We start from the raw sequence: 26,234 nt of genomic DNA, 5'->3' as shown, positions 1-26,234 counted from the left end.
GAAATGATAGAATTTTTAGTGACACAATTTCATATATTGATAGTTAAAAACTTTGACTTTTTTAAGTAAAATTTTCAATATGCTTTCTAGTTTTCTTTTGTGAGTATTGTAGGTTAATGACAATTTCATATAATTAGCTGAGTTATCACATAATATGCGATGCATTTGTCATTAGTTTACTCCAATATTTCAATAATTTTTCTAGTAAAATATTGTAATCTTAAGTGTTTTACAAAATAGAAAGACAAAGTAGGGTTTTAGTGATTTGATCATATGTTTTCAAATTTAATAATTGCATAATATAGTCATGCTTTATGGCTACTCAAGAATGGAAATATCATTTTGATAAATTAAAAATTCAAATATCCTTCAATCATTTGGGTTTCTTTTTTCTTTTTTTTTATTGTGTCATTAATTTTTTTTCTTTTATTGGGTTTTTTTTTTTTCAATTGCGGCAAAAGTAACTAAATTTGAGGAAGAATAACATATTTCAAATAAATTATATATTTCTTCTATAAATCTTAGAAAAATGATATAAAAATTTTATTATACTTAAATAATTAATGCACCACTTTAAAAATAATTAATATAATAAAATAAATGTATTTATCCTATTAGTAATCTTTTAGATTACATAGAATAAATACTACAATGTTGGTTATAAATATATATATATATATATATATATATATACTGTAAGGGCAGAATTTGGATTAGACCCAATATAGGATTGAGTTTTAACCCAATAAGCCCAAACAATGAATTTGTAAAACGTGGGTATAAGAACTAGTTCTGTTTGGTAAGAAAGACAATAATAGTTGTTTATTTAAGAGAATCAACACTAATGAAAAGAGAAAATTTGTCCTCGGCACAGTCCGAGAAGCTATATTATAATACCCAGTTGATGATCAATGTTACAAGAATTCAAAGGATTATTACAAAGATTTCTTGATGCCCCCTCATTTGGGCCACTTCTCCATGTTATATACTATAATTTTGGTATCATCCCTACCATACATGTGTAGGTTAGTTTCTAGGAACTCCCTCTTGTCCCATCCAACACCTCCTAGAACCTTCAACTAGCAGCTGTAAGGCTGCTTAACTACTGTTCAGGTATCACCTCCACATTAATGCGGCCAGAGAGTTAGCTTGGATACATTTAATGTGGAGGAAGCAGTTTTTAAAGATATTTTTTGCCTCCTTTTACTCATCCCTTATCCAATGTCTGACTCCTAATCGTGATGCAGCCTTGAAAGATGACCAGGATGATGAAACATTCTTACTGACCTCGAATCTCTGTTTCCGAGATGACTTTTCTCCTCGGACATATTTTAGACTATCATATACAATCCTTATTTCTTCTTCTTATACCATTCCCATTATAACCTTATTTGACCATCCTCGGATTGGGCCATAGGCCCAATTCGTACAGTTTTAATAGTACCTTCTAGATAACTGGCCCCTACATATATTATTATTTAAAGGGCTTCCCCTACTTGGGATCCTCATATTTTTTGTTCAAAAAGACACCTACACCCCTATGTTTGAGTAGAGACAAAACTAAAGGACAATCTGGTAAAAATACAATTCTAACTCCCACTAAAACATTGCCTAAAAAATAGGGTCACTCTTCTGTTGATTTTCAAATTGCTTTATCTACTTATAAATTAGATTTTCAAAATAAAAATTATATATATATATATATATATACATAGGTTTTTTTTTTTAAAAAAAAAAAATTGCTACAAAAAAAAAGCCTCATCACGCGCGCAAAGCACGTGTGATGAAGCTAATATATTTATTTATTTATTTACATGCCACTCAAAGAAGTTAGGAAATCTAAATGGTTAAGATTAATTTTAGTGAATTCTCAAATATTTAATTTGTTTTGATGATTTTTATGTAAAATGCTTCCAAACTAAACATGAGGAAAATTGTCATATTATTATTTTAAATAAAAATATTTTCTTATATAAAATTTATATAAGCGTGGAACCACTTAGAAGGATCTCCCCCCCCCCCCCCAAAAAAAATCTCACATATTAGAGAATTACCCCTAAATTTTCCTAAATTTTTCAAAAGATATATGATTGGCCCCCGAGCTCTTCATATTTCTTGTATAACACTTTTGAATTGATTCAATTTTATATTTATTAATATTTCAGCTCCCATTTATAAAATTCCAGTTTCTAATTAATATATGTATTGACTCTATTATTTTCCACAAAAATATTAGTTTTAATAACTCCAATATGGCTATATGTACATAAAAAGCTTGTATTCCATGAACTAATAAATTTGAATCTGTAAGGACTCAATTTGTAACAATCCCAAACTGGTTTTGGGTTCGTACGTTAAAGGCTCAAACAATAAAATTTGTAGAGCGTGGGCTGAAAGGCCAGGCCTTGGTCACCGGACAGTGGTTAGTCATGGTTTTCATGGTTAACAAGACTCTTTTCCAACACGGCCTGAGTGGCTCCGGTCCTTAGACCTTGTCCGAGGAGTTTCATGTTCTAATTATTCTCCCCTTTTTTAGGGCTCAATGGTCTAGGAGACGATCTGTCCCCCCTTTTTTCTTGGCTGTTTCCCCCTCTTTTATACTAGTCTTTCCCTTCTCTTATGCGTCCACGTGTAGGTTTCGCTTTTTAGGTCTGGTACCTATCCTTTCAGCCCATACCCAAAGTGGTTGGGGTTGGTTGTAAAAGCTGAAGAGCATGGACCTGTCAGACACAGAGTACTTAATTACAGTATTGGCAGCCTTTTACGTGGGCCGCTCTTACACTGTGCTCGCCCCTTTTTTTTAGGAGCGCTCTGGGATGCCGAGGACAAAATCGTCCTCGGCTATATCCCTAGGCCATTTGGGTTTTCATTGAATGTCCTCAACAATGCCTCTCCTCGACTCGAGCCCTGGGCCCTCATGTAAAGTGGGCCAGGGTTATAAATTCTTTGGCCCCACAATAGCTCCTCAAAATCCTACTGTCCGACCCCTTAGTCGGAGAGGAGGGTTTTGGTGATGTCAGGCCTATATCACGGCTTGCCCAGCTTTGTCCTTCATCAATGTCGGTGTCTCTTCATCTACCTGGGAAATGCCCTTGGTTATGAGACATTCCTTTAGTTTTACTCACGTCGCGTTTATGTCGTTTCAGTGCACGAGGCGCGTCTTTAATAAGTTCCCTTTACGAGGCAGCGCAAATCTAACGGTTGTAGACGGCATTGGGAGTCAAGTGGAGATTATCTCGTTTGTAGTTTTTCTTGGAAATCTGTACAGATTAAATGCCACCAGACTTGCCTTCCATATAAGAAGCAAGGTAGGAGGTCATTTCCTTTACGTACAGACCCCTCAATCTTTTCAAACCCCTAAACCTCCAGCTGTGCTCAAAGTCCTCACTGCCAGTGTGATTAAGCCTTAAGGAGTGATATGGTTGAGGCTAAGATGGGGTGAAAGGACTACATCCTCTCTAGAAGCACTGGGTCTCTCCAAGACTCAAGATGTCTCGATCGGGGCAAGGGAGGCAGAGACTCAAGGCACTTCTCCCCCTTGACAAGGCGGGAAAGAAGTCTCTTCTTCCTTCAGCCAAAATCCGAAACAGGTGTTGGTCACGTCAGATTTTTGGTGCGACAGCACTGGGGTTTCTCATTGTCGATACCATCCGCTCTCTCTCGAGCGCTGCTAATATGGCACTTGCCTGATGGGAGTCAAAGCTGGTACGGGGACTAGACATCCCTGCTTCCTCCTCTTCTTCTTCGCTGGTGCCCTCTTTTGCCTCCGCTTCTTCTTCTCTTCCATCACTAGGGACATCCTGGTGCTCCCGCTTCTTCTTCTGCTTCTTCTCCCCTACCATCAATGGGGCCATCCTAACATGCTTAGTCGCTTCTAGGGCAGAATTTTTGAAAAATTTATTGTTCCCTTGTATCTTTTTCCTTTTTGCTTTTCTTTTTGCTTCTGTAGTTAGCTTTTGGTACAGGTTTATTTAAGCCCCTCATTGTACGCTGTACTATTTCTTTATCTTAATAAAATATGACTTTATTTTATTCTGCGTATTCTTTCTTTTCTGCAATAGTTATTTTATGAATAGATGTGCTGGTTTTTTTTTTTTTTTTTGAACGATATTTAGGGCCAAAACCCTTGTTAACAAAAAGCTATTATTTTGAACTTATTGAGATTAACAGACACAATAATACTGACCTGAAGAAGGTTATACATATAAGACTAACCGAGATAACAGTTGAATGCTCTGTATTGCGTATGAGGTGATCATCCGAGGATGGGTAACCCAAAATGAACTATCCGAGAGGGTCGCCGAGTACTAGGATGCTTTGCCACGTTCCTGACAGCATTCATAGCCTTAACCATTTTTGGCATCCGGTCCGAGGGCCGAGGCGTGACTGTAACGTGCCTAAACACTCGTTTGCATTAGTCTCCTTAGAGCTGGGGATCCGAGGACAGGGAGGGATTTCCATTCTGTCAAGGACTTGATCCATTTTTTAATGACTAATCTCCCCATAGGTTTGAATCCGAGGACCATACAATATCTTGGTTCTGTCCTTCACTTATATTTTCTTTAAGTAGTTGGTTTCTCCATAGGTTTGAGTCCGAGGACCATGCAATACCTTATTCTGTCCAAAATTTAGATTTTCTTTAAGTAGTTGGTTTCCCCATAAGTTTGAGTCCAAAGACCATGCAATACCTTGGTTCTGTCCAAAACTTATAGTTTTTCTTTAAGTAGTTGGTTTCCCCATAGGTTTGAGTTCGAGGACCCTGCAATACCTTGATTCTGTCCAAAACTTATAGTTTTTCTTTAAGTAGTTGGTTTCCCCATAGGCTTGAATCCGAGGACCATGCAATACCTTGGTTCTGTCTAAAACTTAGATTTTCTTTAAGTAGTTGGTTTCCCTATAGGCTTGAGTCCGAGGACCATGCAATACCTTGGTTTTGTCCAAAACTTATAGTTTTTCTTTAAGTAGTTGGTTTCCCCATAGGCTTAAGTCTGAGGACCATGCAATGTCTTGGTTCTGTCCAAAACTTATAGTTTTTCTTTAAGTAGTTGGTTTCCCCATAGGCTTGAGTTCGAGGACCATGCAATACCTTGGTTCTGTCCAAAACTTATAGTTTTTCTTTAAGTAGTTGGTTTCCCCATAGGCTTGAGTCCGAGGACCCTGCAATACCTTGGTTCTGTCCAAAACTTAGATTTTCTTTAAGTAGTTGGTTTCCCCATAGGCTTGAGTCCGAGGACCATGCAATACCTTGGTTCTGTCCAAAACTTAGATTTTCTTTAAGTAGTTGGTTTCCCCATAGGCTTGAGTCCGAGGACCATACAATACCTTGGTTCTGTCCAAAACTTATAATTTTTCTTTAAGTAGTTGGTTTCCCCATAGGCTTGAGTCCGAGGACCATGCAATACCTTGGTTCTGTCCAAAACTTATAGTTTTTCTTTAAGTATCAAGGATTATCCCTTCGGCCAAGGTGTGGGGCGTTGACCTGACGTTGGAAGCCCCTAGAACTGTCCACGCCACTAGCGCTTCGAAGCGTAGCCCCTAGTAGAACTTTATATTAGGGCAACAACAGCAGGCTGCTGGAAGTGATGGAGGGGCTTCCGCAAGCCTTTGTTTGATAGGAGCTCAATCCACCGCCTGTGCCAACGTACAAGCCTTTCCCACAGACGGCGCTAATTGTAAGGACTCAATTTGTAACGATCCCAAACTGGTTTTGGGTTCGTACATTAAAGGCCCAAACAATAAAATTTGTAGAGCGTGGGCTGAAAGGTTAGGCCTTGGTCACCGGACAGTGGTTAGTCATGGTTTTCATGGTTAATAAGACTCTTTTCCAACACAACCTAAGTGGCTCCGGTCTTTGGACCTCGTCCGAGGAGTTTTATATTCTAATTATTCTCCCCTTTTTAGGGCTCAATGGTCTGGGAAACGATCTGTCCCCCCTTTTTTCTTGGTTGTTTCCCTCTCTTTTATACTAGTCTTTCCCTTCTCTTATGCGTCGACGTGTAGGTTTCGCTTTTTAGGTCTGGTACCTGTCCTTTCAGCCTATACCCAAAGTGGTTGGGGTTGGTTGTAAAAACTGAAGAGCACGGTGAAGAGCATGGACCTGTCAGGCACAGAGTACTTAATTATAGTATTGGCAGCCTTTTACGTGGGCCGCTTTTACACTGTGATCGCCCCTTTTTTTTAGGAGCGCTTTGGGATGCCGAAGACAAAATCGTCCTCGGCTATATCCCTAGGCCATTTGGCCTTTCATTGAATGTCCTCGACAATGCCTCTCCTCGGCTCGGGCCTTGGGCCCTCATGTAAAGTGGGCCGGGATCATAAATTCTTTGGCCCCACAGAACCTATATGTGTGTATATATGGCTATATGTATATAAAAAACTTTTATTCCATTAACTAATAAATTTGAACCTATTTGTGTGTATCAACTTTCACGTTTTTTTGTTGTTGATGATGATGAAAACCAACTTATCTTCATTTCACTCGACTCAAATGGATTGCATCATTATTCAAGTGTTCCGAAGGAAAATTTGAAGGGCCCTCTATCCAAGTTATAAAAGTGCAAAAATTCTAGGAGTACAAACTTTACACTTTTTACCATAACTATTTTAGCATGTGGGTGATTGTGAGTGGTGGCCTGATAAGTTTATGTGAAAGTGATAAACAACTAATCACAATTTGGCACATAAAATAGTTATGGGAAAAAATATGATAAAAATTATTGTTCTAAAACAACTTGTAAAAGTGAAAACTACATGTGAGTATCTTGATAATGTATGAGCCACTTTGTTGGCAGCCCTTCTTGTATGTCTGATCTCCCAATTCCAAAACCTGTGCAGACTAAGCTTTGCTTCAGTAGCTAATGTACCCAGCCATGAATCATCTTCCTTGTCCGCCTCTAGTATTGTAAAATTCTAAAAAATTATGTATAAAACTGTAAGTAAGTAACAGAGTACAAGAGTCTGGTTTATACTTTTATATAGGTAGACAATATATATTGTACAAGTAAAATACACTATAGGCCTAAGTCCATTGGGCTTATATACTCATAGCCCCCCTCAAACTCATGTTGGATGAAGTGATGTCAACTTAAGTTTGGAAGTTTATTCTCCCAAAAAAAAAAAAAAATTTTGAGTTTGAAGTCAAAGCACCGAAGTATCTCGGTAGAGGAGGCTTAGTGAAGATCAGCAAAGCATGTTAAAGTCTGAAAGACTATGTATAAAACTGTAAGCAATAGAGTACATGAGTCTGCCTTGTATAGGTAGACAATATGTGTTATACAAGTAACCCACACTATGTGACTAAGTCCATTGGACTTACACTATGAGCCTAAGTCAATTGGGTTTGTATTCAAAGAGGTATAATCATGAAAGTGATTGTATCTCCTTCCAAAATGTTGTCACGTAAGCCCACTTCATGTGCAAAATTTGATAGCTTGAATAGCTGCTTCCAGTCCCTAGTATATTCAAGATCACTTTCATGCTTTTTAGGTGCACATAAATTTTCTTCGAAGCAGTGTAAGTTCAAATCGATTTCAATTTTATGTCTAGTATTTAATAAAGTCGAAGTTTTCAATTCTCTGGTGCATCACTTATCCACTCTGTTGATAATTGATGGAATCCTAGATTGACAGAGGACATAAATTTCAAAATAGAGTTTAGCAGCTAACCTATTTTTCCAAAATTTCTTTCACAATGTTTTATATTTCCTTTTTTCCTTTCACATTCATTTGTCAAATTTATACTTGATTTTCAAAATCAAAGGTGAATGCAACACATTGTCAGAAACATTATGAAAGTAATACTATTAGTATAATAGTTTAATTTGAAAATTCAAGAAATAATTGATATAAAAGACAAATTTTAAAGAGCAAAGTATAAAAATCGTTTCTCGTTCTTTCTTTTTGATCATGTCTTTATTTGTATTATTAAAAAATTAGCCCGATCAGATTGCATGTCATCATGCATGAGGACATGCAATCTGATCCACAAAAAAGGGAAAAAGAAAAAAAAAATCTTCCTTCATGACTTTTTTTCTTGATTGTGTTTTGTTTGGGGAATGCATGAGGCCCACCACTATGCATATATGACTCTTGAAGTGGGCCCAATGCGGCCTTATAAAACAAATCCCGGCTATTGTAGACGGGCTATGTCTAACATAACGGGCCTAGTTGAAGTCGGACACGTGACTTGTCCTTCGGAATTGACTGTAAATTTGTAAAATGGGTGCCCGTTTTGACCAGCCTGATTTCATTCTTTCGATGAGAAGTGCTATGTTTAGTGTTTACAACATTTTTATAACAAATTTTAGGTAGTAAGTTGTTACTAATTCTAATTTAAACCCTCTACTGAACTTATTATTTTGCCCACCAGTAACAATCTACCGCTTATAATTTGTTATGAAAAATGTTATAAACATAGTATTTCTATTTCCATCATATCATTTTTTGATAAATATTTTTTAGAGTAATATTGTGTCCATAATATTTTTACAATAAATTTTAAGTAGTAAGCTATTACTACTTACTAGTTTTAATTTAGACCCACTATTGACATCAATTTTTTACTCACCAATAATAACTTTCCATCTATGGTTTGTTGTAAAAATGTTATGCACATAACATTTTTTTTTTTTTTTTTAAGAAAAGAATTCAATTACAATTATTTAGGTCTGTAATTTATAATTTTTAAATTAAATTTAAGCATGCAGTCACATTGACCATATAGTACAAACTACAAACACTATTATCTTTCTCTAACTATGGTTAAATTTCAACCTAAAATAACTATATGATTAAAATTTAATGGGTGATACAACATTAAGAACCATTTCTTTCCCTCAACATGTCCCCTTCAAGGCTTTTCTTTTCACAACCCTTTAGGAATTATTCTTTAGCTTTTCCTTTTCCACCTAAACACAAGGATTTCAGTAGCATGTAAACATAAATACGTCGAATAGTTGGTTAAGATGATGATCTGAAATTAAGATATCTTCGAGGTTTTATATTTAATTTTATTAAATTTTATACCCAGAGATATTATTGTATACTAGCCTCATCACACGCGCTTTGTGCGTGGGATGCGTCTTTTTTTTTTGTTAGTGGTCCTATTTTATTATATATATAATTTTTATTTTGAAAATTTAATTTAAAAGTGAATAAATCAATTTGAAAATTAATAGGAGAGTGGTCTTATTTTTTAGGCAATGTTTTAGTGGAAGTTAGAGTTGCATTTTTACCAGATTGTCCTTTAGTTTTGTGTCTACTTAAACATAAGGGTGTAGGGGTATTTTTGAACAAAAAAAATTAGGAATCCAAACAGGGGAAGCCCCTTAAATAATAGTATAGATGCATCTTTACCAGATTGCCCTTTAGTTTTGTCTCTACTTAAACATAAGGGTGTAGGGACATTTTTGAACTAAAAAAATTAGGAATCCAAACAGGGGGAAACCCTTTAAATAGTAGTATAGATAAATGTATTGTGGAGTAAAAAAGAAAACATTGAATTTAAGATGTATCATGTCTATCTTCTCCAAACTATAAAGAAGTATGACTAGCTCTTAAATTTTGGATAATGCTTTAATAAAAGAACTAGCAAATGAGCACACATTGGGCGGATTATTCATGTGTATCGGATATTTTGTTATTTTGTTGCATCTTTATCATTGGGAATAGTTATACCTTAAATTGAAGTATCTTATAATAGTTATTTTTTAGTAAGTGTAATAATTTTTAAATTTTGTTAATATAAACAAACACACACGAGAGAGAGAATCGAGTTCTAAAATAAAAACACATCACAAACTCCACTAAAATTGAGAAATAATTATTTTTTTTCTAAAACGGTTGTAACTTATAACAGTTATTTATTATTAAGTGTAACAATTTTTATTTTTTATTTTTTATAGAAACAAATGCACTCAAGAGAGAGAGAATGTGGTTCTAAAGTAAAAGTAAATCACAAACTCTACTAAAAATTTATGATAATTTTTATGGAAATGTGCGACAAGTTATACTATATATAATACTTTTTTTTTCTAAAAAAAAATATATATATATATACACACACACACACACAGAGTCACACACACACACAATACTCTTTCCTAAGCAATATGAAACAACTATTCATTTAGCATCTTTTACAAACTTTTTGTATATAACAATTAATTTAATAACCGAACTTAAGAATCAAAAATAATTATTTAATAAAAATATATTTTATTCTTACAAATAATAATAATTTAAAAAACCAAACTTCTTACGAATAAGAATAATTATTTAATTATAATATCTTTTATTCTTACTAATAATTAATACTCCATCCGTCTCACTTTTTTTGTCTTTTATTCAATTTTGAGATATCTCAAAATATTGTCCTGTTTCTAAAAATAAAAATCATTAATTTACTAATGTTCCTATTATACCCCTATTAATTTACTAATTTAATTTTTTGATAAATTTTTTTAAGGGTAGTTTTGAAAACTTATATATTTTTAAAAGGTAGATAAGACAATAAATGATGTTTCCTTAAAAAGTTTGACTTTTCAAACAAGACAAAAAAAAGTGGGACAGAGAAAATATTAATGAACTAATTCTCATTCAATGTATTAAACGTGTTGGATACGTGTTTGGATAGGGATGGAGATTTGGATAGGGGAAAATGACAGTAAATACACACTCGTTATTCCTGTCTTTATGTGTGAATAATGTTGGTAGGGGAAGTGCAAGGAAGGAGGGGCAGCACATGTAATGTAATGTATTATGTAAAACTAAAGGAGCATCATCATCTTTTACGGGCCCCACTCCAAAAACCCTTACCGGGCCCAGCCCACCACCACCTCCTTAAAAGCTCTAACTTTAATGTAATGCCGTCTCTTTTCCTATTTTCTCTGCTCTCTACACTAAACTCTTGCTTCGCTTCACTCTCAACTCCAAAAAAAAAAAAAAAAAAAGTTCTAGCTTATCCGCTAAAAAAAAAAAAAAAAGCTAATAATTCAATGACCTTTTCCCCAAACCCTATAAATATCAAATTTATTCTTTACATAATAAATGCATTAAAACAATAATAAAAGGAGAAAGGGATAAAACTTAAGTATAACTACCTACCGTATCTTAAATTCAATAATGTGGTTTTATTAACTAAATGTAATATCACTACACACTCTTAATGCGATGGTTTTTTTACAAGTACAAGTATAAGTACAAGTATTTGTAGGGTGTGGGAAAAATTATGAGAATTAATAATAAATATTTATTTTGATTATGTTTATATATGAAATTTGATAATTATGATTTTATAAGAGAAGTGCAATGTTTACAAGATTCTTACAATAAATCATGTATGCTAAGTTGTTATTGATTCTAAATTTTTTTTTGAATCGTTATTGATTCTAATTTAAACCTACTACTGAAATTACTTTTTTATCTATTAATAACAATCCATAACAATATGCCACTTATAATTTGTTGTAAAAGTGTTGTGGATATGACATTTTTTTTAATAGAGAAATTATGATATTTATTAGTAAGTATTTATGATGATGATTTTTTTATATGAATCTATTATATATATAAAATAATTATTAATATATATATATATATATATATTTAGTAGGATTATGTTTGTATATTGAAATATTATATACATTTTTTTCTTCTGTTATTTCAAATTTGTAAAGAAGTATTATATAATTTAATTGAGGGTTTAGCTATACAATAGAATTTAAATCCAATAAAAAAAAAATTAGAAATTGAAATTTAAGATTGTGAGGACAAAAAACCTTACGTGGCAAAATATTATATGGTTACCAAAAGTCAAATATCTTTTATTATATATAATAATAATAATAATTATTAGTATTAAATATTTAGATGACTGTGTTGGTATATTGAATTATCTATTATATCATTTTTTAAAGAAACTATTATATAATTACACAGAGTGTTTAAATATATAATAAAATTTAAGTCCAATAAAATATATATATTAAAAAATCTATATGTAAGATTGCGAGGACACGAAAGTTTATGTGGTAAAATATTACAGTATATAGTTAATCAAAAGTCAAATATTTTTAGTTTTATGTTTTCAAAAAAAATATCTTTAATTTTATATATATATTATAAATTATAGATTATAGCTGTTAGTCATTAACTTTGTCGTAACTTAAAATTCCAATTTATTATTATGTATAACTTTTTAAAACTTAATTTTTTTCAAAATACAATTACATTTGTACACAATTTATTTAAAAAAAAAAATAAATTTATTCAAAGTCGAATCACACACTACAATAATTCTTTAAATAAATAAAAAACTTAAAAAAGGAAAAAACTAGTATCGTCTCTCTCTCTCTCTCTCTTTAACACTCTCACACACAACAACACACTGGTGGGCCACTTTCTTTTTTATCTCTCCATCTCTATCACTTGAATCTTTTTTCGCTTTTGTCTTTCCTTGTCCTCTAATCAATAATTAATTAATATATCAATATCCTTTTTCTTTTGTTTTTATTTATTTTTATTCGTAGTACTATCATTAAATTAATTTTGATCGATCTTTCTTTCCCAAACTTTTCTTTTTTCCTTTCTCTTTCTTTGGAGCAAAATCTAAATGGTGTCAGCTTCTGCTTAAGAAATGTGAGAATGGTTTCTTTGGGGTGTGTTAGTTACTGCACTCTCTAACTAACAACAACAACAACAACAAAAATTCAAACCCACTATTAACTAATATTAAAAGAACAGCAAGAAGAAGCTGAAGATAGCTCACTAACTCACTCACTCAGTGTCTCAGCTCTGTATAATACATGGGTTCGGAGCAAAATAGATTCCCTCAGCAAGAACGGGTACTGCTTCTCTCTCTGTCTTGATTTTTTTGGTTCTTCGTTCATTCTTTTTTGTCTTTTGGGGGCTTTGATTTGATGTCAGATCTGGGTTTTTGTTTTGGATTTTTGCATTTTCTATTTGGGTTTTGGTTTTCGACTCAAAACCTGTGTTTAAGCATTCGCATTTAGTTTGTTGCCCAGATCTGGGCTGGCACTGGTACCCATTTGATTAATTAGCCCAAAAAAGAAAGGACCAACAACAACAACTAACTCCATTAACCACTTGTGTAATTCTCTAAGTTTAGTTGTACTAAGTTGAAGACAAAGAAAAAAAAATTGTTGTTTACTCAGAGAGACTTTCAGGCTCTGGATTACACTTAGAAAAGGGTTTGCCTTTGGTAATTTATTTTACCAGAAAATGAATGCATCAGTTTCACAAAATTAGCTGTCAGATCTGATGGAAACTGTCTTTGGCTTTGACCCACTTACTCAAAGAGTTCACGCTATCCTAGTTATATTTTGCTTGTCAACGTCAACATTATTTTTAGGCTTTTCTTTGAGTTAGATCTCCAAAACATATACTTCAAGAGGGATTAATCCAACTGACCCAATTGTGAAAACACCATTATCCCACTTCATTTTAGGTCATTATTAACTATTATAAAGCGTATCTCCTCATTTTTCCCCTTAAAATCTTTGCATGATATGGTATTAAGCATTAATAAATATGATATTCTTTTAAATAATACCCTTCTCTTAGTTTTTTTTTTTTTTTTTTTTTTGACTGCTAATTGTAGTTTCAATATCCCTTTTAGCTTGATGTCATTTTGCATTGTAGCAGATTATTGTGAAGTGAAAATTGTTCAGTCAGTTTAATTTTCTAGATTTTTATTATATGGCTTCATATACACGATCATGCATGCGCAACAAAGGAACTGGGTGGATGGGCAGAATGAACAAAGATTTAATTAATGCATCGAGCTACTTGGGCGGATTTTTAGGCCAACTATGAACTGTTTTGTTGAAAATTTAGTATGAGTATCTTCTTGTGTAAATTCAATTCATGCAGAAACACACAATAAGCCAAAAGGCTTTGATGACTTAGAAATGTTAAATGAAATATGATGCTTAACTGTCTTGACAGCGAAAGAGATGGGCAGGATGTTGGAGTGCATTGTCTTGTTTTGGTACGCAGAAAGGTGGAAGGCGTATTGTACCTGCATCTCGTATTCCTGAGGGAAATGCAGCCGCAACCCAGCCAAATGGACCTCAAGCGGCTGGGTTGACCAATCAGGCTACCGCACTAGCTCCATCTCTACTTGCCCCACCGTCGTCACCAGCATCCTTTACGAATTCTGCACTCCCTTCAACAGCTCAATCACCCAGCAGTTTCTTGTCATTATCTGCCAACTCACCTGGAGGTCCTTCATCCACAATGTATGCCACTGGGCCATATGCCCATGAAACACAGCTCGTTTCTCCTCCTGTTTTTTCAACCTTTACAACTGAGCCATCTACTGCTCCTCTCACTCCCCCACCAGAGTTGGCTCACCTTACCACACCCTCTTCTCCAGATGTGCCTTTTGCTCAGTTCCTCTCATCTTCAGTGGAACTCAAAGGCACTAATAAGACCAATTACATGGGTGCAAACGATCTTCAAGCAACATATTCACTTTATCCAGGAAGTCCTGCTGGTAGTCTCAGATCACCAATGGGATCCTCGTTTCCTGATCGGGAGTTTACCACACAATGGGATCCTTCAATTTCTCCCCAAAATGGCAAATATCCAAGGAGTGGTTCTGGCAGGCTATTTGGGCATGACACGACCAGTGCCTCCATGGTGTCTCAAGATTCTAATTTCTTCTGCCCAGCTACATTTGCTCAATTCTATCTGGATCATAATCCACCATTTCCTCATACTGGCGGGAGGTTAAGTGTGTCCAAGGATTCAGATGTTTATCCTTCTGGTGGAAGTGGACATCAGAACAGGCACAATAAGAGCCCCAAGCAAGATGTCGAAGAAATAGAAGCTTACAGAGCATCCTTTGGGTTCAGTGCAGATGAAATTATTACTACCACCCAATATGTGGAGATATCTGATGATGTAATAGAGGATTCATTCACCATGACTCCTTTTACCTCTAATAAACTACCCATGGAAGAAAATACAGAACATGCATCAGTGATTGAAGGACTGAAAGCTCAGAAAACACAAACAAACTTGTGGAGTCAAAAAAGCCTTGATGAGGGTGTATACTGTGATGTGCCAGTGTTATGCAATGGCCATGAAGGTGAGTTGTCATTACTTGATTTAAAACTACACATTGCTCCATTGGTTGTCAAAAAATCACGGTAAAGGAGAAAATAAATTAAGGGGGGAGGGGGGGGGGGGGGGGGGTGTTGTGTTGAGGGACTTTTAGAACAGCTGATCAACCTTAATCTGTCATAAGCTTTCAATTCTATGGTTTCTCAAAAATCAATGGGAGCATACCTGTTTTATGTTGTTATTATGTTTACATGTCTTTATTTCTCATGAGTTGGGCTTCATGCAAGGAGCACATATAGCATATTGATTCATGTTATCTTTAAATTATAAACTTAATTACACTCCATCAAATCATTGACCTCTTTGAAGGAGTTGAAATTCTGAATAGACAGCAATTAATGCCGAATTGTCCTATTTTTTTCCTGTTCGATTGTTGCCTTCCAATCATTTTAACTAGGTCTTTTGGGGGGGGGGGGGAGGAGGAGGTTGGATTGGAGGACAGTTCTTGTCATGGAGGGAGCTGTACCTTGCCTTGAACTATATTGAGGCAATGTATGTTCTATAACTCTTTCATTGCACTTATACTGCATGTAAGTCTGTCTCCTTGTAAGGTGTCTTTAGCTTATTAAGATGCATCTGTGCTTTATCCTATCATAAGATTCCTCCTCCTTTCAGCATAGTTGCTGGCAATAATGTTCATTTCATGTATACCCAGATAATAAATCACGGAGACAACCTAGCAATCTCTCTGGATCAAGTACACCCGGTACTCTGACTGATGAAGAGGACATATATTCGAAGATGGAGTTATCCAAAAAGGGTAGCAGAAAATACCCGCTGGGTTTGTCTTGCTCTGATGCAGAAGTTGACTATAGGCGAGGAAGAAGCGTAAGAGAAGGCAGAGGAGATTTTGCCTGGCATTGACTGAGAATCAGTTCAAAATAGGTTGTCAGTTGTTTCCGATGTGAATTAGTTTGCAGGTTTCTTTGGTCATACACTTTTGTTTGGGGTTCTCTGTGATAGATGGAATGGTCTAACCTATGATCTAACCTGTTCTCTCTCTCTCTCTCTCAGGTGTGTGACGTGATCTTTCTGATTGATGAATGTATCTCTATGTTCCTATTTCCTGTTAAGTTACATAGGTGGCGCATCTAATTATGTGTATTTGGTGAATGCAACTGGTTTAAGTCATTTATACTATGGAACAACTATTGCAACATCAGTTTAGCTGATGTTCTGGAGTATTTTCTGTTCTATCTTTGGGGGCTGTGACGGTCCTAATTGTGAAAAATCTTTTTATCAAATGGAAGTCTTTAAAAAAAAAAAAAAAAAAAAAAATTTAATGGGGCGGATATGAACTAAAATACTAGGAAGGGTTGGTTGAGCTCATTGGCAGATATTAAATCTAGGCAAGGTAAGGTTGGAGAATGGGCCAGAGTTTGAACCTCAGGCGTTGTGTGTGGGGGATTGGGTAGTCTTTTTAGGATTGGGAGGATTTCCAAGCATATAGTAGCTCAAGGGACCTAACTTTACTTTAATTGGAAGGTGGGTTCTCTTTTTAGAATGATGGGTATATACATTACCATGGTTTGGTTTGGTTTGGAAAAGTTCTATTTTTTATTTTTAAAGTAATAATTATACAACTCTTGGGATTATATTTTGGAGATGCTGTTACTATTTCATGATCCGGCGGCCCCATTGCATGTGCATGATCTGGCCGCTGCATTGCATGTGCTGGGGCTGGGTAGAAGTTTCGTATAAATGTTTTTTTTTAAATTTTATTTTATAATTTTAAAATTCAATAATTAAAATGGGAATCGAAATATTTGAATATTGAACATCTCAGGTGCCAATTAAGTTATAAAGATTTTTGATGGTAATAGTTATACATCTAATTTCTAATAAAATGTCTCTACATTGGTAAGTGCATATGTAATGCATTTAACAATTAAAAAAGAAAAGAAAAAGTGTACTGGTTATATTCATCACCTTTTAAGGATTAATTTTTTACTAAGCATGATGAGTTCATAACATAGTTTTAAAAACCGGTCAAAATTGGCTAAAACTAGTCAAAAACCGGATTGAATCGGGAATCAGACTTCAAAACGGTTTTACCCCGGTTTGGTTTTTAAAATCATGTTCATAGCCATTGAAAGTAAGAATTTGAGATAATTATTTTTTTTTATACATGTTATTTGAAAATATTAGTTTTTGCTTTGATTTTTCTCTCTTTTATTTGGAATTGTCTTTTAAATAATTTTAGTTGACAAAGCAAGATGATTTCATAAACCATTGTAAAAAAGAATTTGAAATGATTATTTTTTATTTGCATGTGTTATTTGAAATTATTAGACTATATATTTTAGGATAATTGACTTAAGTTGCGGTTCATATTAATTTTCTTATTAAGTTAATGGTATTTTGAGAAAAATAAATAATTTCTAGAAATGTTAATGATATTTTGAGAAAATTAATAGTAATTTCTATAGGATTTCTAGGAATGTACCAAATAAACTGTTATCATCCTCCATAAATAATAGTCCTTTGAGATTCTTAATCAAATGAAACGCAAGCATAGTTGCATTCTAAGGCATCTTGGCTTTCGGGCTCTACTTTCTTGGGAGTCTGGATGTCGAGAGGATATTAAATTCAATAAAAACTAAACCTTATGTAAGGGGTTTACTATTATCAAAAGGAGAAAAAAAGAACGTAAAACTTGGTAAATCAATAATTCTCATGGCTTGATTAAAACTAGAATTAGGACATTATCTAGGCCCCCAAAATTTTCCCTCGTAAGGGGTATTTTTTAAATAATTTATCAAAGAGCTCATAAGATAATAGCTTGGGCATGAATCATTACATATAAATTCAAGTTTAGAAAATGCCATCACTATCAAAAGAAAAAAAAAAAAAAAAAGTTGCCTCATAGCTCAGATAAGTATGTCGTTTGGCCAGCCAATATGCAGAAAGTATCTCAAGGTACTACAACAGTTTTACAATTACAGACTACAAGAATATCTTCCACCAACCAAGTGAAAAGAACTCTAAAATAATTGATTGTGGATGATAATTGAAAATGCGACTAATAACACCAATGGTATCGTTGAAATATGCACAGAGGGGAAGAGCAAAGGGCACATAAGGATCACATTTTTTTAATTTTCACGCCCATTCAATAAAGCGTTTGAAACAATCCTGTTGAACAATGTGAGAATGCCGTGATTGAAGCCACAATAAATACAAGTGTACAAATATTGCATGCTATTGAGGCACTCAATCGATCTTTGGTCATGAGTTCATATCAGTGTGTTGATCTGATGATTTGTTCGAGTTATCCTGCTCCACTTTGATGGATGGCTCATCTATTGCCATCATAGTTGGTGCCTGAAAGTCACAAAAATACTTACTTAATGCCTTCGATAGTGGCATAATAGACAAGGGAGGTGTTAACTCAAATGACTCTTTTCTATGTAATAAACTTCACTTTCAACAGCTAAAGTTGAACTATACAACACTTGTAAACAGAATATTACACACTTTTAACACAACAGAAGAAGCAGAAGACTATAAGCCATAACTTTTATATAGTTTAAAGAGGGGGCAAAAAGAAAACAAAAGATGCGTCTTTTGTAAACTTCAAAACCCAATTAGGAGAACTTAAAATAACATTTCACGAGTCCCCAATAAAAGACAAAAAGAAAAAATAAAAAGGGTAAAAGAAGACCAATATAACTGCCACTTGCCTAATCTAGACAAGACTCCTGTGAATGACCATCAGTGGAGACATTACATTGAAGATTCAATGCTTTATAACCAGAATTCTTTTCTTGGTCAGGAATAGAAACATTGACCTCACTTCTTTACTTTCAAGTATAACAGAAGAGAGATAAATTACCACTTGAAACTAAATAAAAATCAAGCCAGAAAAGACAAATTAATCTCTAGCTGTGTAACTAAGTTAAGACGTGTGATACTAATTTTGGTAATTACAGAGAGAAACAGATAACAGATTTGAACATACCAAATTTTTAGGTTCAGATTCGATGTATTCTCTCTTTACTCGACCTGGCAGAGCTTTACTGTGCAATAGAAAGAGACAAAATTGTTAGCAACCTCAAGAAACAAACAAATGCGCGCCTGTGTGAGAACACACACAGAAGGAGTGGGGGAGGGGTACTTTGCATACCGGTCATCATCAGAATCCATGTCAGAATCACGATCCCATCTATCATCTCCATCATCTTGATCTTCATCATCCTGAAGACAAAAACATTTTTAATCTTTAACTTAGACAAATTCCACCTATATATTGGACTTTGGGCAATGACATCAGAGTATTATAAGCAATCTAATACCAGACCAAAATAATGGTGACAAAAAGAATGACAACAAGCATGAGATCGGGAAGGGAAATGGGGTTTGAAACAAGACTGCATAGTGCTAACTCACACCCAAAAGAGCACATGAATAACAGTTGGATGTTCTGCTTTACTTTTCTAGAAACGCACACTAATCTAGTGTGCACATGCATAACACTAACATTTCAAATATTTGCATACTCTTTACTTCCCCTAAGCTTGGATTAGCCAAGTATGACTATAGCAGGTTTTAATATAGCAGCATCCAATGCACGTGATTGTTTGACATTTTAAAAAGAAAAAAAAAAGTATTAACATCCAAATTCCTTCCCATTGCATGCTAAGCCATAAAATGAGAGTGGCACAAAGTAAGCACTCTAAGCAACAAACAAAAAGGACCAAAAATATTTTGAAATGAGTAGCCATAATGAAGTACATTCTAGATGGGTCAAGTCAATCAAATAGTGTTTTGGTTCTTGCCATGAGGATATTTTGGGACTTCCATATCTTTTATGTATATATGTGCTAACAAATAAGAATTTCTCAATTATGCAGCAAAATTTCCTGCACCAAACATGCCTGTGATTGTTTGAAATTTTAAAAAGAAAAAAAAAAAAAAGTATTAACATCCAAATTCCTTCCCATTGCATGCTAAGCCATAAAATGAGAGTGGCACAAAGTAAGCACTCTAAGCAACAAACAAAAAGGAACAAAAATATTTTGAAATGAGTAGTCATAATGAAGTAATTCTAGATGGGTCAAGTCAATCAAATAGTGTTTTGGTTCCTACCATGAGGATATTTTGGGACTTCCATATCTTTTATGTATATATGTGCTAACAAATAAGAATTTCTCAATTATGCAGCAAAATTTCCTGCACCAAACATTAAACACAAGTTTCAAAGCACTCTACCAGTTTCCACACATATTTTCAACTAATTTCTACTCATTTCCTCATTAACACCAAAGCCTTCAGATTAAGCTATATGTATCACTCCGCAAATAATAAATTGCAAATCCAACATCCACAGTTTAGAATCATAATATATCATCATAAAAGACAGAAAACTTGAATAATTACACTTATTTTGATCTAACATCCACAATGGTAGAGCACACAGTTGGAAGAACATAGAGAGTTACATAATTATTAATTCTGAGATTTAAGCTCTATAAAGTGGTTTTCATTTTTCATTCCTTCCTTTTTTTAATCACTATTTTAGAGAGAGAGAGAGAGAGAGAGAATCTAAGATTTATTTATTTATTTTTAAGAATGTCGCATAAATGAACAAGGATTTATCAGTTTAGTGCTCATAATAGAACTTACTTGAAAATGTTAGGCAGGAGAAGAAATGAGGACAACATATACCATGGCAATATAATGATGATAAGAGATGCAAAAACAAACCTCGAGAAGCTGTGTATCAGGTGGGCGCTCTTGGAACTGGGCACTTGGTGCATGTTGCAGCTTAGAAAGATAATCAAGGAGTCTTTCTCTTATCTCATCCAATAATGGACGGGAGTTCTTGTTTTCCATGTTACTTGGAGCTACATGAAGATTATAGTCTGGACCAAAGTACTCGTAATACTCATGTTGTGGCATCTTATCATCAACTTCAATCCCAAGTGCAACACCCGTCTGCTCAACAAATAACATGATAATGAGTCTTAGGACCACATCAAACCTTATAACAATGACAAATGCAATACTTAAAAAATCAGGGTTTCAACCTTTTAAAATTAAATGAGGACTTTTATACAAAATAAGGACACATATCTCTCATAGCTTTTTGTAATTTTTCATTGTACTTTCTAGTAAGCTCCTGAATTTTAGGATAATTGTAAATTACACTGCACATATTGATTTCTTACTATATATTTATTAAATTTTCCAAATGTCACCCAAATTTCATGCCATCCAGTGGCATTTTCTAAAGTTTTTGTTAAAAATGGTCATTATACAACAACCAAAACCAACATATAACATTAAGCTTCTTAAATCAATAAATTATATAGGTTTATCTGAAGGAAACTCAATAATTGCATTGCAAAAATATAGAATACCTCATAACACCAGCAGCGAGCGACATTTCGTATTGTATAACCACCTCCACCCACCAATAGAAGCGGAACATTGAAAGATCTGATAAATCTAACACACTCTGCATGGCCTTTAATTGATAGATTGAAACACCCTAATCTGTCGCCAGACAAAGAGTCTGCACCACACTGTAGGACCACAGCACCAGGCCTGTAAACTTCCATCACTTTACCTATTATTGGCTTAAACAATGACTGGTAGCTCTCATCATCAATACCATCATCTAGGGGTACATTAAGAGAATAATATTTTCCTTTTCCATATCCAATATCACGAATATCGCCTGTACCAGGGAAATAGTCTCCAAATTTATGAAATGAAACAGTCATGACTCTATCAGTTGTGTAAAAAGCCTCCTCTACACCATCGCCATGGTGGATATCAATGTCCACATACAAAACACGCTGCATTGATATGAGAACACAGAGTTATATTGATGATCACTTACAGCAAACAGTAGATAGTAACACATGCTAATAGAAAAATAAAAGTTTGTCATTTGCTATATCTTAGAGCCAAATTGCTACATCATTTGCTACATCTCTTTTTCAGCCAGCCAAAATCTTAGAGCTGAATTCAAGTTGCCATCTGAAAACAATAAAACTAATGATGATCATGATAATTAAAAGGATTGGTGTCAATTTGTCATTAATCCATGACATTCACAAAAGCTTAGCAACAATTCGTGCCAAATTCCATGAAACAACTTGTCATTCATCAAATTATTTCAAGAATTGTTTGAACTCAAGCATAGCTCAAAGCGAAATTTTGCACTGATAATGACTGGTGACACAAATGCAAAAAAATACCTCATGATGTTGATCAGTCCAAGAACTGTTATCACACCCCAACACCCAAATTAAAAAACAACCATCAGACTTTAAAGTTTTGGGTTTTTTCATTTTAGAAGGCATCCTGGTATAAAGAAGAATATATATATATATATATATATATATATATTTTTATTGGTAAGTTATGCACACACCCGATGAGTAATGAACTTCCCCACCCTCCACCTTGCTCTTACAAGGGGTAGAGCCGTGGAGGTGTCATTTCAGTTAGACCTCATTGGCAAGAAAGAAAGAACAATAACGAGCAATTACCAATCAAACAATTATTTTCAAAGGCATCCTAGGGGATCGATTGATACAAACAATGGTAACACTATGTAAAGTGCACTCATTAATGAACGGCACGTTTTGCATGGAAACTCCTATTTAAAATGACTGACAGACAATGCAGTCATTTTTGTTAATCACTTGTATTTATGCAAATGCAGGACTTGATGGTAAATTCCTAGAAAGAGCAAAATGTTTATCAAACATTTATACCAAAGGCCGAAAAGGCAATGAATAGATCAACATAATACCACTATCAGTTGCATGATATGTGTGTTGCACTTTATATCACACTTAACTCAAGCTTGATGAGTAACTTCTAACTAGACCTCAAAAAGAAAAAGAAAAGAAAATTTCTTGCTCATCTCAAAATAGAAAAACAAAGAACTAGAGAGTACGAAAGGAAAAAAATCAACCAGATAAAAAGGCATCTGCAGCTCTTCTAAAATTAGTAAAAAAATAGTGCCTTCAACATGAATAACAAAATAGACAAGGATTGGCAACCAAACGGACTTTTTTAGTGATGAACTTGAGAGAGAGAGATAAGAGTCTATATATGTAACTGTATGGTGTTTTATCATCTGAAGTGTAGACAACACATCTCAAAACCTAACAATGCAAAAAGCTGATTCCTCCAATTCACCAATTCATCAAACAACAAACAACAACAATAACAATTACATGGACTTTTCCTTGATGGTTTATAAATTCAGTTCAATTCATTCAAGAATTAGTGTGAACTGCCAATAAGCTATAGTTCAAATGGCATTTTCTACTCCCGCAAGAATGGGGTGGAGGGTGAGGTCATTTTTCAAGGCCCCATTGGGTGCGTGTGGGTGTGTAACATACCAAAAAGAAACATACATTCCAGAATTGGTCCCGATCTCATGCATGAAAATATACAAATACAAGATAAGAAAATTTGACAAACCTCATGTACTTTGAGGAGCTCCAAAATTCCCAAGACAATATCATTCACATAGCAGAATCCAGAAGCCTCACACTTTTTGGCATGATGCAACCCACCAGCCCAGTTTATCGCAATATCACAGCCTCCTTGATTCAATTTAAGAGCACCACCAACTGAACCCCCAGCATAAGTCTGACAGAATGCGTAAAGACCATCAAATACCGGGCAGTCTTCACCAACATTAAACCTCTTTAGCAGCCTCAGCTGATCTTGCTGCGTCTCCGGGGTGATGGCTCTAAGAAAATTCACATAATCATCAGCGTGGAACTTGCAAAGATCCCTATCTCTAGCAGGAGTGGGCTTCAAGACCTGCATGTGCTGAAGCAATCCATAGTGGGCTAAAAGAGCATGTGTCATTCGAATCCTATGAGGCTTCATCGCGTGACCTTGTCCGTAATAATAATTTCCAACTTCCGGGTCATAGAAATATGACACTTTCCTCTTCACCCCATCAGGGCCGGACGGAAGGGAATTGCCTCCCGTTTCCATAATGTGATCTGAGAAGAGGTGAATTTAAAGCTAATCAAGATTAAAAACAACAGAGTTTCCAAATAAATAAAAAATTTAACAGAATTTCCAGCTCTCCACCTAAAGCAAATTAACTACAATTGGTTCCACAAAGAACCTAATGTGGATTTGAAGTCAGATTGAAAAACAAATAAACAAATTGATTTCGAAAATAAAACACCCATATATATATTTCACATAAAAAGGTTAGAAATTACTTAGTCAAAGCACATAAGAGAGACCCTTTTCTTTCTTTGGATTAAGTATGAGATAGCAGACTTCTTTCATTCCAAATTAACAAGTTTGGGCAACACAGGCATGAGCATGATGATACATAAAGAAAACACAGAAAAAAGTGTAGTAACAAAATAAAAATATTATTTTGATAAATAAAGAAAACACAGAAGAAGTGTATTAAGAAAATAAAAATATTAATTTGGCACAATAATCTTTAATAATATATCTAAAGAAAACCCCAAAAAAAATGTGTGGCACACAAGGACAAATCTAATCAGTGAATATATTCCAAGAACTGCTATAACTAAAAGCAATAATAACAAGAAGATGTGAAAGCTAACCAGCAAGATCAAGACTCTATGAAGAAACTTACAACGAACTAGAGAGAGAGAGAGAGAGAGAGTACCTTAGTGCCGCGGAGACACCAGAAACAAGAAGAGTTGAAGAGTCCAGAGGATTAAGACCTCGACCGCCTCTTTTGCTCTCTCTCTCTCTCTTTCTTTCTCTTTCTCTTTCTTTTCTAATTTCCACTATTACTGTGTCTGTGAGATTTTTTTTTTTTTTTTTATAGATGGGATTTTTTTTTTGTTCTGTACTTTTTGTTTTCCTTTTTTACGTTGTTAATTTGTTATATATTATTTAGAGACCGACTTACAAAATCCAAAAAAAACAAAAAAACAAAAACCATTATTTTAGGTTTAAGTTGAATTTCCTTTATCGCTTTGCAGTTTGCACTACAAACCCAGAGTAGAATAAAACATCAGTACGTGTGCTTTATAATTTGATGACAAGCTCCTTATTTTTGTTAGCTTATTTTCCTTTTAGAAAAAGAACAAAAATACTATTGTAATTAGAAAAAGTAAAATTTTAAAAATTTTACCGTAAATAAATAAGTTAAAAAAAAGAAAATTCACTTTTTAAAAAAATAAAAATAAAAATCTATTGCTTGGCTTGGCTTTACGTGTAAAAAAAAAAAAAATCAAATAAGTTGGCAAGCATTATTTTTTGCGTTGCATACCAAATTTGTTTACATAAACGGAGATTCAATTGTTAACCAAAAAAAAATAAACGGAGATTCAATCTTTTAGCAGTTCCAAATCTTATCGGATGTAAATGTAAATGTAAATTATATATATATATATATATATATATATATATATATAAACTATAATGGGAAGATAACGTCATTTAGGGTAATGAAAAAGCAACTTGGTGATTGAAAGGTGTTAAGGATAAGAAGTTTTAAACTTTCTATCGTCCTAGTATTGTGGCCTCAAGTTATTTTTCCTTAAAATCTCACCTACAATATCATCACTACAGTAGAGTTTAACCACCAATTTTGGAATGGATTGGTGTTGTTGCTCTACACCAAGGAAAAATATCCTTTTTATTTTATTTTATTTTTTATGAAATAATATAGACAAAAGATAAGGAATGGGAAATGAGGGAGTGAGAAGATAAAACTTACAATACTAACACTTACAAAAGAGTCTAACCTTTGTAAGGTACTAACGAGGCTTATAAATTGAAGACTCACTCACTAACTAATTGATGTGGTACTTTAGACAAGATCCTCTTTATTTGAAATGCCTAGTTTCATATTTCAGATGTACAATCACATCATTTAAATTTTAAATAAACACGTCAATTTAAACACTTTAAATTCAAAAAATAAAATTTTAATTATGAAATAGATAACCTCCTCTCGCTCTCTATAATAGGATAGTTTATATAGAGAATGAGGTTAAGCAAGCAACAAAACAAAATCAATTTACTGTTCATGCAATCTCAATCAAGCAACTGTCAAGTAAAGGTCTTGCGAACTTCTAATTAAAGTTTCAGTTGAGCAAGTCTCAT

The 26,234-nt window shown here is 34.0% G+C and overlaps 2 protein-coding genes across 5 annotated transcripts; one reads left to right on the top strand and one right to left on the bottom strand.

Annotated features, from left to right (window-relative positions):
• Nucleotides 1-12,543: 12,543 nt before the first annotated feature.
• Nucleotides 12,544-16,330, top strand: LOC126712688 (uncharacterized protein At1g76660). 2 transcript variants are annotated; one of them, XM_050412124.1, is made up of 4 exons: nt 12,544-12,841; nt 13,965-15,111; nt 15,802-16,031; nt 16,161-16,330. In XM_050412124.1, exons 1-3 carry the CDS (start codon nt 12,803-12,805, stop codon nt 16,008-16,010), a joined length of 1,395 nt encoding a protein of 464 aa, XP_050268081.1. In that variant the 5' UTR covers nt 12,544-12,802; the 3' UTR covers nt 16,011-16,031; nt 16,161-16,330. The 2 variants fall into 2 exon arrangements, with proteins under 2 accessions (XP_050268081.1, XP_050268080.1); XM_050412123.1 differs by having other exon boundaries at nt 15,802-16,330.
• Nucleotides 16,331-18,021: 1,691 nt separating this feature from the next.
• Nucleotides 18,022-24,953, bottom strand: LOC126712686 (histone deacetylase 19-like). 3 transcript variants are annotated; one of them, XM_050412120.1, is made up of 7 exons: nt 24,784-24,953; nt 23,595-24,130; nt 21,509-21,949; nt 20,853-21,083; nt 19,273-19,343; nt 19,108-19,165; nt 18,022-18,470 (listed from the first exon to the last, which is right to left on the bottom strand). In XM_050412120.1, the coding sequence occupies exons 2-7, from the start codon at nt 24,120-24,122 to the stop codon at nt 18,375-18,377; spliced, it is 1,425 nt and encodes a 474-aa protein (XP_050268077.1). In that variant the 5' UTR covers nt 24,123-24,130; nt 24,784-24,953; the 3' UTR covers nt 18,022-18,374. The 3 variants fall into 3 exon arrangements, with proteins under 3 accessions (XP_050268077.1, XP_050268078.1, XP_050268079.1); XM_050412121.1 differs by having other exon boundaries at nt 24,719-24,941; XM_050412122.1 differs by having other exon boundaries at nt 24,751-24,941.
• Between the last annotated feature and the right edge of the window lie 1,281 nt (nt 24,954-26,234).

Source organism: Quercus robur, chromosome 2, assembly GCF_932294415.1.
Source record: "Quercus robur chromosome 2, dhQueRobu3.1, whole genome shotgun sequence".
NCBI lineage: Eukaryota > Viridiplantae > Streptophyta > Magnoliopsida > Fagales > Fagaceae > Quercus > Quercus robur.
Note: the sequence above shows the minus strand (reverse complement) of the source record. Positions and strands in the feature narration are given on the sequence as shown.

Bases quoted from the DNA above. Each gene is read 5' to 3' on its own strand.
- LOC126712688 (XM_050412124.1), top strand. From the start codon at position 12,803: ATGGGTTCGGAGCAAAATAGATTCCCTCAGCAAGAACGG. The intron at 12,842-13,964 runs GTACTGCTTCTC...CTGTCTTGACAG, and splicing joins GATTCCCTCAGCAAGAACGG to CGAAAGAGATGGGCAGGATG. The intron at 15,112-15,801 runs GTGAGTTGTCAT...ATGTATACCCAG, and splicing joins GTTATGCAATGGCCATGAAG to ATAATAAATCACGGAGACAA.
- LOC126712686 (XM_050412120.1), bottom strand. From the start codon at position 24,122: ATGGAAACGGGAGGCAATTCCCTTCCGTCCGGCCCTGATGGGGTGAAG. The intron at 21,950-23,594 runs GTTTGTCAAATT...ATATCAATGCAG, and splicing joins AGCTCCTCAAAGTACATGAG to CGTGTTTTGTATGTGGACAT. The intron at 19,166-19,272 runs GTATGCAAAGTA...TCTATTGCACAG, and splicing joins ATGGATTCTGATGATGACCG to TAAAGCTCTGCCAGGTCGAG.